We start from the raw sequence: 16365 nt of genomic DNA on the forward strand, positions 1-16365 counted from the left end.
GGCGGAAGTCGTAGCGCGCACTTCCGCCAGGCGGGGCGGTTGCCTAGAGGGGCAGTGACGTCGACGGAAGGGGCGGGTCCTCCGGGAGCCAGGCCGCGCCGTGCCGCGCCGGCCGGGAGGGGGCCGGAGCCCGGCCATGGCGGCGGCGGGCGCCGAGGGGCGGCGCGCGGCTCTGGAGGCGGTGGCAGCGCCGGAGCGAGGCGGCGGGAGCTGCGTGCTGTGCTGCGGTGACCTGGAGGCTACGGCGCTGGGTCGCTGCGATCACCCGGTGTGCTACCGGTGCTCTACCAAGATGCGGGTGCTGTGCGAGCAGCGCTACTGCGCCGTATGCCGCGAGGAGCTACGCCAGGTGCGCCAGCGGGGCGCGCGACCGGGCGCGGGGAGGGTGGACTCCTGATGGCTTTGCCTGCTCAGTGTCCGGCTGCGGCCTGGCCGCGCCCGCTCCCTCCCGAGGCCCGGTGGTCGGTCGAGGCGCCATGCGATCACCGGGCCTCCTGGGGCTGGGAGAAGCCAGAGGCGGCTGGGCCGGGGAAGGAGGAGCGATGCCTGTGGGAACTCTAATAAGCCTGGGGACTTTTCCCTGTGACCCGGCTGCGGGAAGGGCAAGGTCAGGTCGAGAGCCCTCCTGTCTGTGAATCTTAGTTTTTTCGGGATCGTCACTGAGATGGAGCAGACAGCCAGGGGGAACCTCCAGGGACTGTCTACCCTGTAAGCTGACTGCTGGGGGTTGGGGGGAGAGAAGGGTTAAACTGGACATTTCCTGACTAGTTGGGCTTCTGGGCCCCACCGGTGACCCTTAGCTCCTGAGACAGCGTTTCCATTTGTAGAGTGGAGGTGATACCAGGACCTGATTCCTAGGTGCGTGGCGGTCCACAATTTTAGGAAGTTTCCTCCTTGTTACTAGTTTTAGCTTTGAGGTTTCCTTCTAGATTGGTGGGAAGAGGATGTTTCTGATTGTCTAGACTTGGAAATCCTTGAGGGGTGGGTCAGAGGGCTCATGGTGTACATCCACACTCCAGCAATGCCAGCTGTTGGTGGGGAGTATCCAGCCGAACCTCCTTTGGTTTGCTGCCTTTAGAGATCTGTTTGCTTTCAGAATTGTGAAATTACCTTGGTTGGTTCATGGAAGGTTTTGGCTAGTGGCTAATCACTCTTTCCTGTTCCTAGAAGTGATGCCGAGATAGAAATAATGTCAAGAAATTGTTGGGTTTTTTTTTTTTTTCTTTTTTCACTTTCTGACCTTTTTAATTTTCTTTGAGACAGGGTCTCACTCTGTAGTCCTGGCTGGCTTGGAACTTATGTAGAACATGGTCTCCTCAAACCCAGAGATCTACCAGTATCTGCCTCCTGATTGCTGAGATAAAAGGCAATGCACCACCATGTCCCATATCGAGACAGGGTCTCACTATGTAGCTGGGCTGTCCTGGAACTCATTCTATGGAACAGGGTGGCCTTGAACTCACAGAGATCTACCTACCTCTAACTCCTGAGGGTCATTCCCTCCATGCCCAGCACACCCAGCTGGAATCCTGGAACATTCCCTAAGCATCCATGTGGTACCGGGGAGGAGCTCAGACCTCAGACAGTAGTGTGGTGGTGGAAGGAGCCTTAGCCTACTGGATTCTGGGAATTCAGAAACATCTCTGGAAGTTTTTAGCTAGCGCTCACTCAGAGGTCCTTGCTGGAGTTTGCTGGCCAGTCTTGCACACTCGCTGATGGAAAGGTCCTGACACTGAGGTTTTTAGCACACCTGTAGCTTCTTTCTGGGAAGACACTTTGTAGGTCTTTATGTATGGGCTTTGGGTCTCACTCAGGAAGTGAGTGAACACACGCACATGTGTCAGCTGTAGGCAGTGTCTGCCCCACACCCTCTAAGAGCTCTGTGGCAGGGGCTGTTGACATGAGCTGTCATCTTGCCCTGGCTGGGGTGTGGTTTGGCACTATGTGTTCCTGGCCAACCCTGGGCTTCCTCTTGGACTTGCACCACTATGCTGGGCAGCTGGGGTTGTTGGGAAGTTGGGTGAGGCAATACCTGTCCAGCTCAGCCTCTCTCTTCATCCTGCTTTTCCTCCACTGGTACCCTAGCAGCTTCACCCTCAGCCCTACCTTGTCCCTTACTGAGTCGTGCATTACCCTCTAAATATGACCTGTATTCATACCCAGAATTCCACAATGACCCTTAGTCCCTTCGTGTGACTAAGTGAAAATCAGGAGGGGTGTGTGTTAAGATGTCATATGAAGCTGGATGGGGGCGGCACACACCTTTAAATCCCAGCACTCTGAAGCACAGGCAGGCAGATCTCTCTGAGTTCAAGGCCAAGCTTGGCCTACAGAATGAGTTTGGACAGCCAGAAACCCTGCCTTAAAACAAACAAAAATGTCATGTGGAACTGGCCAGCTCCCTTTGCTGGGTGAACCTTGTACAGGTTTCGGAGTGGGGGGTGACAAGTTTGAAGTTGCTGGTCTGGTGAAGAACCAGGGTAATCCGGACTTTTGAGCATGGCAGCTTAGGTGGGCTCCCATCTGCTGTGAGGCTGTGGAGGTGATGGACATTATTGATTCCATGCTGAATGGTGGGGGAGTTTGTGTTCAGTCTTTCTTAGAGCTGCTTGTGTTCCTCTGGACATCTCTCTCTAGAGCCATTTTCTCATCCTGTTGCTCTCCAGTGTGTCATGTCTCTGGACAGGCCACACCCCCACCCCCAAGCAGGAAGTGGGAGGGGAATGCTGAAGGCCTTCCCAGGGTTATTCCAAGGCCCGGGTCAACAGGCTGTACCTGATGACTCAATGGTATTTTTCTGTTGTGAATGCCTATCTGTCATCTGTGGTCCCTCCCAGTCTTCCCTTCTCTGAGACAGTCTCACTGTATACAGAGGCTGGTTTAGAATTCCCAGAGATCTACCCGTCTCTGCCTCCTGAGTGCTAAGATTCCTGGCCTTTCCAAAGGCTGTCTCTGCTCCTGTCCCTAATTGGACTCCCACCACACCTGTTTCTAGCATCCGTGAGCCCCTAACATTAGCGTTGTGCATAGACATACGTGAAGGAATATATATACATAAAATAATCCTTTTTTTCTTTTTGAGCTGGGGACTGAACCCAGGGCCAAATCCCCAACCCCAAAATAATCCTTTTTAAGTTAAAAGTTGTGTTTATTTTTTTGAGATGGGGTTTCTCAATGTAACTCTGGCTGTTATGGGATTCACTGTGTACCAGGGTGGCTTAAACTCAACAGAAATCCACATGCCTTTACCTTCAGTATGTTGGGATGAAAGGTGTGTGCTACCACATCTGGCTGATTTATTTTTCTTGCGTGTGTGCATATGCGTGTGTGTGTGTGTGTGTGTGTGTGTGTGTGTGTGTGTGTGTGTGTTGGAAGATGATGTTGGATCCCCTGGAACTGGAGGTGCAGATGGTTGTAAGCCTCTGTGTGGGTTGTGTGAACCAAATCCAGGTTCTTGGGGAGAGAAGGAAGCACTCTTAACCACTGAGCCATCTGTCCAGCCTCTGTACACTTTTGATACATGATACCCCACCTGTCTTTTATGTGGTCTTTATTGAGCACATGTTGCATGTTGGAAGTGAGGAAGGTCCTCTGGCAGACCCCGGCTGAGCAAGCTTCCCACCCCCTCCGTCTTCTTGGAACTGAGTTGCCAATCCCACACAGTTGATTCAGAAGCATCCCTGCCTGGCCTCTGTATCATATGCTGCCTAGCCTACCCAGGACTCTCCGAATAGCCCAGCCTCACACCCAGACCCAGTTTTAGCTTTTTTCTCAGGCCGTGACCCTTCCTAAGGCTCCTCACTGACTCCTTGATTTTGCCCCCTCACAGCCAGGCAGATTATTTCCCCCACACTTACATGTTCCTTTGTCCCCTCCTAGCCTCACTGGAATGTGTCCAGGAAGAAAGGGTCCTGCTGGTTGGACTCCTGTTGTTCCCTTGGGTACACTGGTGACCCTCCAGGCTGTCTTGTTCTTCCATTACCTGCCCAGGCAGTCTAGATGGGTAGTCCTGCTCTCCCTGCCTGAAGAGAGGCAGCGTTTTCTGCCTACCACTCCAGGCCTACAAGCTTCAGACCCAGCGCACCTAGCCTTTGTCCTGCATTGCCCGTGGTCCCTTTCCTAAGCCTTGTCCTGTCCTACTGTTCCCTTCTTGAGCCAACCTGTGTCTTCCTTCCCTACCCCTCAGCCTGACCTAGGTGGGTATGCAGCTTAGGCCACCTCCATCAGACTGGTAGGCCTGGGTCCTGCTGGTCTCTGTTCCTGCTTGGCAGATCCCACCCCACTCCCATTCAGACTTGGCTCGGTGGCCCCTTGACACTGCTCTGCCCTGCGGTCAGATGATGCCTCTTGGTTCTTAGCATCCGTGGCATAAGGTAAAGCAGGTCTGGCTCTCCCCGCATGCCCATCCCATTACTCGGCATCCCTGCTTGGTCACCAGCCAGGCTTTAGAAAGAACTGTTTAGCTTCTGGTCTTATCCTTGTAGGATGTGTGCTGTCCTCCTGCCTGTCCTCTGGGCACAGCTGCTCTTAGTCTTAGGCTGTTCCCAGCGATGTTTTGTGGATGAACAACAAGCCAGCATGTTTAGGGCATGGATCATAAGACGAGGTGGCACAGATGAACTCCCTACTCTGCCTGCTCTGGCACTGGCAGCCCAGAAAAGGTGTTCAGGGGCTGTGCCCATAGCCCGGAGGTAGACGAACCTCTTCTGTGATAGCCTGCGATGCCACAGAGTAGATCCAAGTGCACAGCTGAGAGGTCCCTGGAGCTAGTGGCAGTGACGGGGGCGTCCCTGGCACAGCTTTCTTTAGGGAAGGAAGTTGATCCTCCGCTACGTCTGCTGGGCTTAGATGCTTTTTGGCAGCTCCAGGGAGTTTCCCCGACTGCTCTTTGCCTGCCTGGAGGAGCTAAGTTGGATGTGGATGTGTCTGGTGCTGTGTGGCCCTGTAGATGCTTGTGCTCGGGATTTTAGGCTCTGTGTCCTTCCTATCGGCTCCGTGCACAGTTCATGCCCCTCCTTGAGCCCCTCGTGGATCTAGGCTGGGGAGGAAGCCCTGGGGATGATTGGAAGGCTGGGTATGAGCTTCCCCCAGTGTTGGGAAGGAAACAGCATAGAGGTTAGGGTGTCCTGGCCATACTTGGGACCTAGAAAAGAGTTTCCTGGGAACAAGAAAGCTGCCCTGAGGGGCAGTACAGCCCGTGGACGGAATCCCCACTGGAAGACTTCATTGGCTTGCCTTTAGGGCGAGCACTACTAGCCTGGTGTGGTAACACATGCCCATAATTTGGACACTTTGGAAGCAGGGGCGGGATGCTTTTTGCTTTTTTTTTTTTTTTTTTTTTTAATTTTTTAAGACAGGGTTTCTCTATGTAGCCCTGGCTGTCCTCGAACTTGTTCGCCAGGCTGGTCTCAAACTCAGAGACTCACTCACCTGCTGCCTGACCTTTTTTTTTTTTTTTTAATGTAAAAAACTAAATAAAGATGGTGTTTGGGGTGCAGTTGTACTTGAGCCAGATGGAGCACAAGACAGGAAGTCCATCTCGTTCAACCCTACCAGATAGGATTTATTAGGCCACTGCTGACCTGCTCCCATCCCTAAGAGTGGTGTGGTTGAATCATGGAGAAGCCTGATAAGGAGCAGTTAGAGGAGCAGACCGTGTGGAGGAGAAGTCCGTGTGCCACTTCTCAGTATGATGTGTCACAGTGGAACTGAGCTCTTCCTCAGCTCCTTCCCAGAACCAGCTCCAGTTATTTCACTGCCTGGGGCCCTGTGTGTGGTTATGATCGAGAGTGGACCCATTTTCCCTGCTCACTCCTGAGCTACCCCAAACTCTTAGGTTCAGAATACCCTCCTGGGCTAAGCCTAGACCTAACGGATGACCTTGGTGTGACCTTTCCTAAGGTAGGAATGTATTTGGAAAGGCCTCAGCTGCTTGTGACCCGGGCGGGATGTGGGGCAGTAGCAAAGAGGCAGCTGGGCGAGAGCGCTTGAGTCTGAGGTGTGACAGAAGGATCACTGTGGAGTTGGCACTGCAAGTCACCACCGGAGGAGCCTCATGGAGAGAAGAGGGAACCTAGGAGGGTGCAAGGGAAGGTTTGGGGGTCCAGATCCTGTCTCAGGGCACCTACTGTGCTCCAAGCCTTGCTCTGTGCCCTCTAAGGCTGCTGCTTCTCCAGTGGCTGCATGCAAAATCACAGGCTCATACCTGTGATTTAGGCAGCCTGCAAGAAGCAGAAGTCAGTCATAAGGCTGTGACCAGGTCCAGATACCAATCGTGCAGGAGCCCCTTTCTCCTGTGGCACCATGGAAACATGTTAGCGTGGTTCAGGACAGGGTAGCCAGTGTTAATGCACCTAACAGCTGCTAGGCACCACCTTCAAACCTACACCACCCTATGAAAGTTGTTCTGTGTTGAGCTCCTCTGTGCAGCCTTAGGGTGGAGCTGTGGGTGAATACCAGGTCTACAGGAAGCATGACTGCCTCCTGGTGGAGAACCTGGATATCACACCTGTGGTGTAGTTCTTGTGGGTAACTTGGAATAAGAGGAGATCTAGGCTGTCTGGGGATCCGGTGGCTGCTACCAGTTTAGGATTATTGAGGGCGCCTCTTCTGTCTGTGCTTGGTTCTCGGCCCTTCCTTCCAGGTCCTGATTACTACTGTCTCTCCAGGTGGTCTTTGGGAAGAAACTCCCTGCCTTTGCTATGATCCCCATTCATCAGCTCCAACATGAGAAGAAATATGACATCTATTTTGCAGATGGAAAGGTGTTTGCGTTGTACAGGTGAGGGTTCTTAGCTGGGGAGGCTGCAGCTGTCCCCCTCAGAACCAGGCTGGGGGAGTACATACATAGTGCTGGTGACCTCTGATCTCTCTCCTGAGGTAGGGAGCTCCTGGCTCTCCACTAAGGTGGCAGTGGAGATGAGGGGTATATTTGCTGTTTTAGCCTTTTGAAGGACACAAGAATATGCAAACATATTTAATTCAGGGTCTGTAAAAGCCCAGGGAGGATATGATTATCATGGGGTACTCTCCTCATGGCTGAGGTCTAGGACCACAGACTTGGACCCCATATCTTGTGCATACAGTTGTCGTGTCCCTAGGTGGGAGCCTGGCCTGTGACTCTGTTCTGGACAACACTTAGAGCCAAACATGTGGGTGGTTCTGGTTTCTCCCCAGGCAGCTGCTACAGCACGAGTGCCCACGGTGCCCTCACCTGCCACCCTTCAGCCTCTTTGGGGACTTGGAGCAGCACATGCGGAAGCAGCACGAGCTCTTCTGCTGCAAGTTGTGCCTCAAGCACCTCAAGGTATGCCTGCCCTGGGGAACCCCCAGAAACCACCAGGCCCCCACAGAGCCTTAGGTTGCTTATGAGTGGGCACGGGGTGGGGGGGGCGCGTCCCAGTGGCTGTAAGGATCCCCCCAGCCTTCAGTGGGCTCTGGGGCAGAGCTGGCACTGTCAGAGTCCACCCATTCCCCTGTGTTTTCTTCAGATCTTCACCCATGAGCGCAAGTGGTACTCACGCAAGGACCTGGCTCGACACCGTATGCAGGGTGACCCTGATGACACATCCCATCGGGGACACCCACTCTGTAAGTTCTGTGACGAGCGCTACCTGGACAATGATGAGCTGCTCAAGCACCTGCGTCGCGACCACTACTTCTGCCACTTCTGTGATGCCGATGGGGCCCAGGACTACTATAGGTGGGCGGGGCAGGGCTGCTGCAGGGAGTGGGGTCTGGAAGTACCATGGGGGGCACCACCCAGGATGCTGCAGGGAGTGTAGAGGTGACTTTCTCCTAGGACTTTTCTGGGAGTTTCTGATTATACAGTAGCTGATCTGGCTTCTGCTGACTCTGTCTGCCAGCGATTATGCGTACCTGCGTGAGCACTTCCGGGAGAAGCACTTCCTATGTGAGGAGGGCCGTTGCAGCACTGAGCAGTTCACCCATGCCTTCCGCACTGAGATTGACCTCAAGGCTCACAAAACAGCTTGCCACAGCCGCAGCCGGGCCGAGGCACGCCAGAACCGTCAGATTGACCTTCAATTTAGCTTTGCACCACGGCACTCACGCCGGAGTGAGGGTGAGCTAGGTGGCCATAGGCTCAGCCAGGCTTAGGTACTGGGACCTTCTGTGAGTATCCGCTTCCTGGACTTCAGACCTAGGTCTCACTTAGACTTCCTTCTGCCCAGCTAAGAGACACAGGAGGCACCCACTCGGCCTGTCTCACCATTCCTTGTTAGTTGGGAGCTCCTTGCCTGCCGCTCACACCCCTCTCCAGTGTTTTGCTCTGAAGTCCTTGGGGTCCTTCCCTGCCTCAGGAGACTATCGCTGACTCATCTCTCCCATCTCCAAAGGCGGGGCCTACTTCCTGTCCTTACACCAATTGGGTACTAATTTTCAAAGGTCACAGCTGGTTTGGATTCTGCAGTGTCCAGGCCTATCTTGTGGATCATAAGCTGTTGGGGGTGGGGAAGCCTCTGCCTTCCAGACAGGAGTACTGACTGGCCTCAGTGTGTTCTGGACAGCAGTTCTTCTGTCCTGCTTGTGGCCAGTGACAGTGACAGGCTGTGTACTGACCACAGGAGTCGTCAGTGGTGAGGACTACGAGGAGGTGGACAGGTACAACCGCCAGGGCCGAGCTGGCCGGGCCAGCGGGCGTGGAGCCCAGCAGAACCGCCGGGGAAGCTGGAGGTACAAGAGGTGGGAGGATTTGCATGCCACTGACATTCTCCTGGCACCACCTCCACATGGTGGCAGCTGCCAGCGGTCAAGCTGGGAATGGGCCTGAGGCCAGTGGGCTCCAGCCAGAGTTCCTGGGGTCTGAGGGTGGCAACCATGTTTGCTCAGCAGGTAGACTGTTCTTTCTTCTTTACCTCTTACTAGCCAGAGACAGCAGAATCTAGGGGAGGAATGGCACTGAGAGCAGAGTACAGTTGTGTCAGGAAGCAAAGCAAAGCAAGCATGTGCCCAGACTGCACATTGACCCAAACACTGCCCTCGGAGCTGTGTCTTTGGGTCTTGCCCAGTCTGAAGTCTTTCTTCACCTCTACTCCATCCCAGGGAAGAAGAAGACCGAGAAGTAGCAGCCGCTATCAGGGCCTCTGTGGCTGCCCAGCAACAAGAGGAGACTCAGAGGGTCGAGGACCGGGAGGAGGGTAGCAGGCCCAAGAAAGAGGAAGCAGCAGTCAGGGTGCCCGAGGAATCCCGTGGCCACCGGCGTCTGCCTCGGGCTCAGGGTGAAGGCACAGGTAACCCAGTCCCACCTGGTGGTGGCTCTGCCTGGGCTTGGGGCAAGCTGCCGGCCCCTGGTCACTTATCTCTCATTCCCCAAGCCTACCATCACAGCCTTACCTGGACTCATCTTATGTCCATAGGCTCCAAGGAAACCTCAACAAACGGTCCTGTAAGCCAAGAAGCCTTCTCAGCCACAGGCCCAGGCCCAGTGGTTGCCCCCTCAAAGTATGTGATGGAACTGGGAAGAGGTGTGTGGTAGACAGGGGCAGATCTGGCCAAGGCCTGGTGATGAGCCTCTAATCAGTTCTTCCCTCCTTGGACCCAGTACCCTCCCACCACCCAACCCCAAGCTCAAGGATGAAGACTTCCCCAGCCTCTGTGTCTCCACCTCCTGCTGCACAGCGGTTACCCCAAGCTCTGTAGGCTTGGCACTGGCTTATCCTGCTCCTCCCAGGGGCAAGAACACCTTCCAGGAAGAGGATTTCCCTGCTCTGGTTTCCTCCGCACCCAAGCCCAGCAGTGCCCCATCCAGCCTCATCTCAGCTTGGAATAGCAGCTGCAGCAAGAAAGGGAACCCACCCACCCCAGGGGCCCAGGCTGTAGTTGGTAGCAGCCAGCCTTCCCGGAAGGCAGGGAAAGGGAGCAGGGGTGGCAGGAAGGGTGGTCCAGCCCCAGTGGATGAGGATAGTGGTGGCCTCACTGTGCAGGAGCTGCGGAGTGTGCCCACCACAGTGGCTGTCTCTTCTTTGCTGGCACCAGTTGCCAACCAGAATTCAGCCAAGGTTGGCAAGAAGAAGAAGATGGGCTCTGAGAAGCCTGGGGCCACATCATCCCCACTGTTGCCCCCTGATCATACCCCAAAACCTTCTGGGGCTGAGCAGGTCCCCGAAGCCCCTTTGAGCAAAGCTGAAGTGCCAGTAACCATCGTTGTCAATGGACATTCAGAGGGCTCAGCCCTGGCTTGGAGTATCCCAAAGGAACCTCCAGGCCTTCCAAGGCCCCTAGGTCCCCTCCCCTGCCCCATACCACAGGAAGACTTTCCAGCTCTCGGAGGCCCTTGTCCACCCAGGATGCCTCCTCCCCCAGGTATGTGTGCCTTGTACCAGTGGGTTCCTTAGGCTTCCGAGAAGTGAGTGGTGGGAATGTATGCCAGACTCGCAGTTCTCCCATTGGACAGGTCTGTGCTGCTGAGTGCAATCTGGACGTAGATGCCACCTTGAGCTGCCACAGTTAGCTACTTAATGTCACTTCATAATGCTTAGGGCTCCCCACAGTGGGCCCACCACAGTGGGCGCTGGCCGTAAGGCTGAATGTGAATAGGCCAGCCACTGGGGCTGGACATGCAGAATTACAGGGCTAGTTGGGACCACACTGAAGCTCTTATGTCACCCTGCAGGCTTCAGCACCGTGGTGCTCTTGAAGGGCACACCACCTCCACCCCCACCCCCACCAGGCCTGGTGCCTCCCATCAGCAAGCCACCCCCTGGATTCTCTAGTTTCTTGCCCAGCTCCCACTCAACCTGTGTTCCTAGTACTACCACCATCACCACTACCACCACCAACATGAAAGCGTAAGTGGGGTGGGCTGCCTGACCTTTTGCCATCGGGAACTAGTGGGAGGGTGCAACCTAAGCCACCCTAAAGACTCAAGCCTCCTCATCTGACCTCAGACCCCGGCTAGCACCCACAGCAGGAGCCTACTTAGTTCCTGAGAATTTCCGGGAGAGAAACCTACAGCTTATCCAGTCTATCAAGGACTTTCTACAAAGCGATGAGGCCTGCTTCAGCAAGTTTAAAAGCCATTCAGGAGAGTTCAGACAGGTGAGGTGGGAGCGGGTGGGAGGCTGGCCTGCCTGCCTTTGCCTAGGGTGAGAATGACTGGCTCTGCTTCTCTGGGTGGCAGGGGATGATCTCTGCAGCTCAGTACTACAAGAGCTGCAGGGACCTGCTTGGAGAGAACTTCCAGAAGATCTTCAGTGAGCTGCTGGCACTCCTGCCAGACACAGCCAAACAGCAGGAACTGCTGTCTGCACACACTGACTTCTGCAGCCGTGAGAGGCCTCCCAGCTCCAAATCTAAGAAAAACAAGAAGAATGTGTGGCAGACCAGCACCCAGCAGTTGGGCCTGGACTGCTGTGTGTGCCCCACCTGCCAGCAGGTACTGGCACACGGCGACGTCAGCAGCCACCAGGCACTGCACGCTGCCCGGGACGATGACTTCCCCTCCCTTCAAGCCATTGCCAGGATCATCACGTAGCTCCTGCTGGTGAGAGCAAGAGCTGTCACACCCTAGCGCCTCCTTTCTCCTTCCTTCCTCTTCCCAGCTGCTTGGCAGCTAGGTAGGGCCCTGGGAAGGTTGAGGCTCGGGCCTCCTGGTTAGCCAGGCCTGCCAGGTGGACGTCAGGAAAGGTCTGCCCTGTGCACCATCATGCATAAGTTCTGTCCCATGCTTGGCTGAGGGTCAGTCTTGGTTTGTGATCTTATGGTTTTGGAGTGTGCCAGGGGAGGGAAAGGCTAGGATGCTAGGACCTGAGCTAGAAGCCTCAGTGGCCTGAAGAGCGTTCTCCTGTGTCGAGCCTATAGCCCCAGAGCTGACAGCTTCGGGTCCACTGGTGCTGGAGTCAGATGTCAAGTGTGTCGTGTAAACAATTGGCTGTTTCATAGAGAATGTTCCAGATTAAAAACAGACACAAAATTGTGCTACTTGAAGTTCAATCTTTTTACAAGACAAGTTAAATCTAAGATCTCAAGTTGCCTCTGACATTTTATAAAAGACAGTTTATCTTCAAATAAATTTATTTTGCAGTACTGCACATAGCTGGTGTTGTATCTCTGCCGTGTAGTGTATCAGGAAGCCTGGGTACGTACTTAATATGTGCCGTGGTGAGGGTCTGCCACAATGAAAGGCAGCCTAAAGCACGGGCTTAGCAGCGAGGGTTTGTTTACAGGAAGACGCTCCCTGCCTCGGGTCCCACATGGAACTCTGGCACTGCCCTGCTTCCCCAGAACAGACATGGCTGTGTATGACCTAACAGTTGAGGACCCATGAAATTGCCTTTCAAAAATTGGCCAACAAAATGGTTCAGTGGGTAAAGCTGCTTGCTGCCAAGTTTGACAACTTTAGTTTGATCTCTAGAACCTACACAATGGAGAGAGAAGTGACTCCTACAGATTGTCCTCAAACCTAGACACATGTTCATGCATACGTATGTACATACACACATAGGATATTTTGGTTTGTTTGTTTGTTTTTGAGTTCTTGTTTTCTTTTTGAGACAGGGTCTCTACATAACACTGGTTGTCTTAGAACTTGCTTTGTTGACCAGGCTGCCCTTGAACTAAGATCTACCTGCCTCCCGAGTGCTGGAATTAAAGACATGTGTCACTATGCCTAGCCCCAAACATAAAGTTAAAAAAGAAAAAGTCATAAGAACTTTAAAAGAAAGAATGGGGGGTTGGAGATTTAGCTAGTGGTAGAGTGCTTGCCTAGCAAGCGCAAGGCCCCAGCTCCGAAAAAAAGAAAAAAAAAAAAAAAAAAGAATGGGGCTATAGTAGAGGGGCAGGAGGCTCAGAACTCTAATTTAATGATAGTTATAGGACTAGTTCAAGGATAACCAGGCTTTATATGAGCCCCTGCCACTGACAAAAAAATGGGGACAAGAGGAATGTACCTGGTACTGGTAAAGGCTTAAAGAGGCAGTTGGAACCCCTGGAACTGGAGTTACAGGTGGTTGTAAGCTGCCCCATGGGTGCTGGGAATTGAATCTGGGTCTTTTGGAAGAGCAGCCAGTGCTCTTATAATTGCTGACCCATCCCTCCAACCCCATATTTTTTTTTTAAATGTTTTGCCTGCACAACATGTGTGTGTAGTGTGTAGTGTGTGTGTGTGTGTGTGTGTGTGTGTGTGTGTGTGTGTGTGTGTGTGTGTGTGTTGTCCAAGGAAGCCGAAAGATAACAGTGGATCACTTTGAACTGGATCACTTCGAACTGGAAGTGCAGATACGTAATTGGCATGTGGGTACTGGAACTTGAATTGTAGTTGATTGTAAGCCGTCCTGTGGATACTGGAAATCAGGCTCCAAGCCTCTATGAGAGCAGCAAATACTCTTAACCACAGAGACCATCTCTCCATCGCCCTTCCCCAAACCCCTTAGTGCATATGTGCACAGGGTTTTGTGTCTGTGCATGTAGAGGCTGGAGGACAATCTTAGGTTTCATCCTTAGGAATGCCATATACCTTTTTAAAGAAAGTATCTCTCGGGCTGGAGAGGTGGCTCAGTAGATAAAAGCACTGATTGTTGAACAAGGGTGACACACAGGTGGACATGACAGAGTGGATGAAGACAGTGCCAAATGGGCAGCCCTGAAACATTAAGTAATATTATATGGCTATTATATGGCCTGAACAGGTCAGATTTGGGGGGGGGGAGTGTGTGTGTGTGTGTGTGTGTGTGTGTACATATGTATACAATAACAGTGAAAAGAAGAAGAGGTCATGAATTTGAGAGAGAATGGGAGGGGAAGAGGGGAGGGTCTGAGGTAGGAAAGGAAAGGGAGAAAGATAGTTTAAAAAACTTTAAAAGAGTGACTGTTGGGCTGGAGAGATGGCTCAGCGGTTAAGAGCCCCAACTACTCTTCCAGAGATCCTGAGTTCAATTCCCAGCAACCACATGGTGGCTCACAACCATTTGTAATGGGATCTGATGCCCTCTTCTGGTGTATCTGAGGACAGCTACAGTGAACTTATATAATAAATGAATAAATCTTAAAAAAAAAAAAAAAAAAGAGTGGCTGTTACAGAGGACCTGTGTTTGGTTCCCTGAACCCTCAGGCATCTCACTACTACTGTCTGTAATTCCAAGGGATCCGATACCCTCTTCTGGCATCTGTGGGCACCAGACAGACATGCACATGGTGCATATATATAAAAGTAAACTTAAATCTATAAAGGTTTTTTCGTTATTTTTAGTTTAGTTTAGTTTAGTTTTAGTTTTGTTTTCTAAGACAGGGTTTCTCTATGTAGCCTTGGCTGTCCTGTAGACTAGGCTGGCCCTGAACTGAGAGATCTAACTGCCTCTGCCTCCTGAGTGCTGGAATTAGAGGCGTGGATGCACCACCGTTGCTGAGCAAGATAAAAAGAAAAGGAAAAAAAAATTAAGCTGGAAATTATCCTGGTAGGGATAGGACCGTGCCAGAGGCCTGGTGGGTTCCTTCCTCTCCTGGATGGATACAGAGTGGGGTGAATAAAGGCCTAGCTTTCTCCTAAGAACTAATCTAGCCCAACCCTGCTTTCCTTCCAAGATGTGTTTGAGATAATGTGGCTAAAGACAATGTATAGCTTTCTTTTGTTTGTTTGTTAGTTTGTTTGTTTTGTAGCCCAGGCTAACCTTTAACTCACAGAGATCCATCTGCTTCTGCCTCCTGAGTGCTGGGATTAAAAGCGTGTCACCATGGCCAATCTGTCTAGCTTTCTTAACGGAGGCCTGAGGAAACTGATGGTGGCCTCTATAAAGTAATGAGGCCTAGGCTCATCCCCTAGGTGCCCATGTATCCTACAGACTTTGCCACCAGTCTGCTCTCAGACTGAATACTAGGGTGTTCACATGGCCCAGGTCTGAACAGAGGAGCGATGGTGGCGTACGCCTTTAATCCCAGCACTCCGGAGGCAAAGGCAGGTGGATCTCTGAGTTAAAGGACAGCCTGGGGGTTGGGGATTTAGCTCAGTGGTAGAGTGCTTGCCTAGGAAGCGCAAGGCCCTCGGTTCGGTCCCCAGCTCCGAAAAAAAGAACCAAAAAAAATAAAAAAATAAAAAAAATAAAGGACAGCCTGATATATACAGTGAGTTCCAGGACAGCCAGGACAACACAGAGAAACCTTGTCTCAAAAAACAAAAAAAAAACAAAAAACAACAACAAAAAAAAGCACAAAGATAAAGGAATAAAAGGTGTTGTGTATTGAGGCTGAGATATAACTTAGTGTGGGGAGCACCTGCACAAAACCCTGGGTTCAGTCTCTAAAACCAGTAAAACAGATATGGTCATTGATACGAGCTTGTTATCCAAGCAGTTGGCAATCGAGGCAAGAGGATCACTGCAAGTTTGAGGCCAGCCTGGTCTACACATCAAGTTCTAAGTCATCCGGGACTATATAATGAGACTGCCAATCTCAAGACAAATTTTGTGATTCCATTTATATAGATGTAAATATCATAAATAAGAGGTTACCATGAGAGAGACAGGTGGATCTCTGTGAGTTTAAGACCAGTCTGGTTTACATAGAAGATCCTGGACAGCCAGGGCTATATGGACAGACCTTGTCTCAAAAGAGGGGGTGGAGGGTGAAGAGATGGCACAGTGGTTAGAGCTGATGCTATTCTTGCAGAGAACTCAGGTTCAGTACTCTGCCCCCACAGCAAGCAGCTCACAATGCCTGTAACTCCACTTCCAGGAAGTCCAGAGCCCTCTTCAGGTCTCCACAGACCAGCACAAATGTGGCATACATTCACACAGACACATGCACATAAACATAATCCTTAAAAGGGGTGGGGTAGGGAGCAGAGGCACAGTCAAACCCATCTTTAATCCCAGGGTTCCAGGACAGCCAGATCTATGTTGACAAACCCTGTCTAGAAAACAAACAAACAACCCAATCACAGACATACTACATTGCAAAAAGGAAAAGGATTAAAGAGCAGAGGGTCCCCAGCATCTCAGAGAGCCGGAGCCTGCACTGAGTGACAGCCTCTACCAGGGCAGTGTGGTCTACTAAGGAGTTGTAGGGGCTGGAGAGGTGGCTCAGTGGTTAAGGGGGGACAGACTGCTCTTCCAGAGGTCCTGAGTTCAATTCCCAGCAACCACATGGTGACTCACAACCATCTGTAATGAAATCTGATGCCCTTTTCTGGTGTGTCTGAACAGCTACAGTGTACTCATACATAAAATAAATAAATCTTTAAAAAAAAAAAAGAGTCCTAGTTGTGTGGTCTTTCTCTAGAGCCTGAGAATCAGTCTGATCCCCACCACCCACTCCTGAATTATGGGCCCTGATGCCCTGAGACCACAGCCCCCAACACAGGAGAGATAGAGACCAAAAAAAAAAAAAAAAAAAAAAAAACTAGGAAAACCATAG

The 16365-nt window shown here is 52.0% G+C and overlaps 1 protein-coding gene across 8 annotated transcripts; it reads left to right on the forward strand.

The window, feature by feature from the left end:
• Nucleotides 1-83: 83 nt before the first annotated feature.
• Nucleotides 84-12050, forward strand: Zfp598 (zinc finger protein 598). 8 transcript variants are annotated; one of them, XM_087570196.1, is made up of 12 exons: nt 84-349; nt 6669-6781; nt 7177-7306; nt 7491-7702; nt 7866-8083; nt 8586-8703; nt 9064-9251; nt 9378-9462; nt 9542-10323; nt 10634-10808; nt 10908-11058; nt 11141-12050. In XM_087570196.1, exons 1-12 carry the CDS (start codon nt 137-139, stop codon nt 11492-11494), a joined length of 2739 nt encoding a protein of 912 aa, XP_087426322.1. In that variant the 5' UTR covers nt 84-136; the 3' UTR covers nt 11495-12050. The 8 variants fall into 8 exon arrangements, with proteins under 8 accessions (XP_087426322.1, XP_087426324.1, XP_087426323.1 ...); XM_087570198.1 differs by having other exon boundaries at nt 9563-10323; XM_087570197.1 differs by having other exon boundaries at nt 8586-8694.
• Nucleotides 12051-16365: the final 4315 nt, after the last annotated feature.

Source organism: Rattus norvegicus, chromosome 10 (assembly GCF_021556685.1).
Source record: "Rattus norvegicus strain SHRSP/BbbUtx chromosome 10, alternate assembly SHRSP_T2T, whole genome shotgun sequence".
Lineage (NCBI taxonomy): Eukaryota > Metazoa > Chordata > Mammalia > Rodentia > Muridae > Rattus > Rattus norvegicus.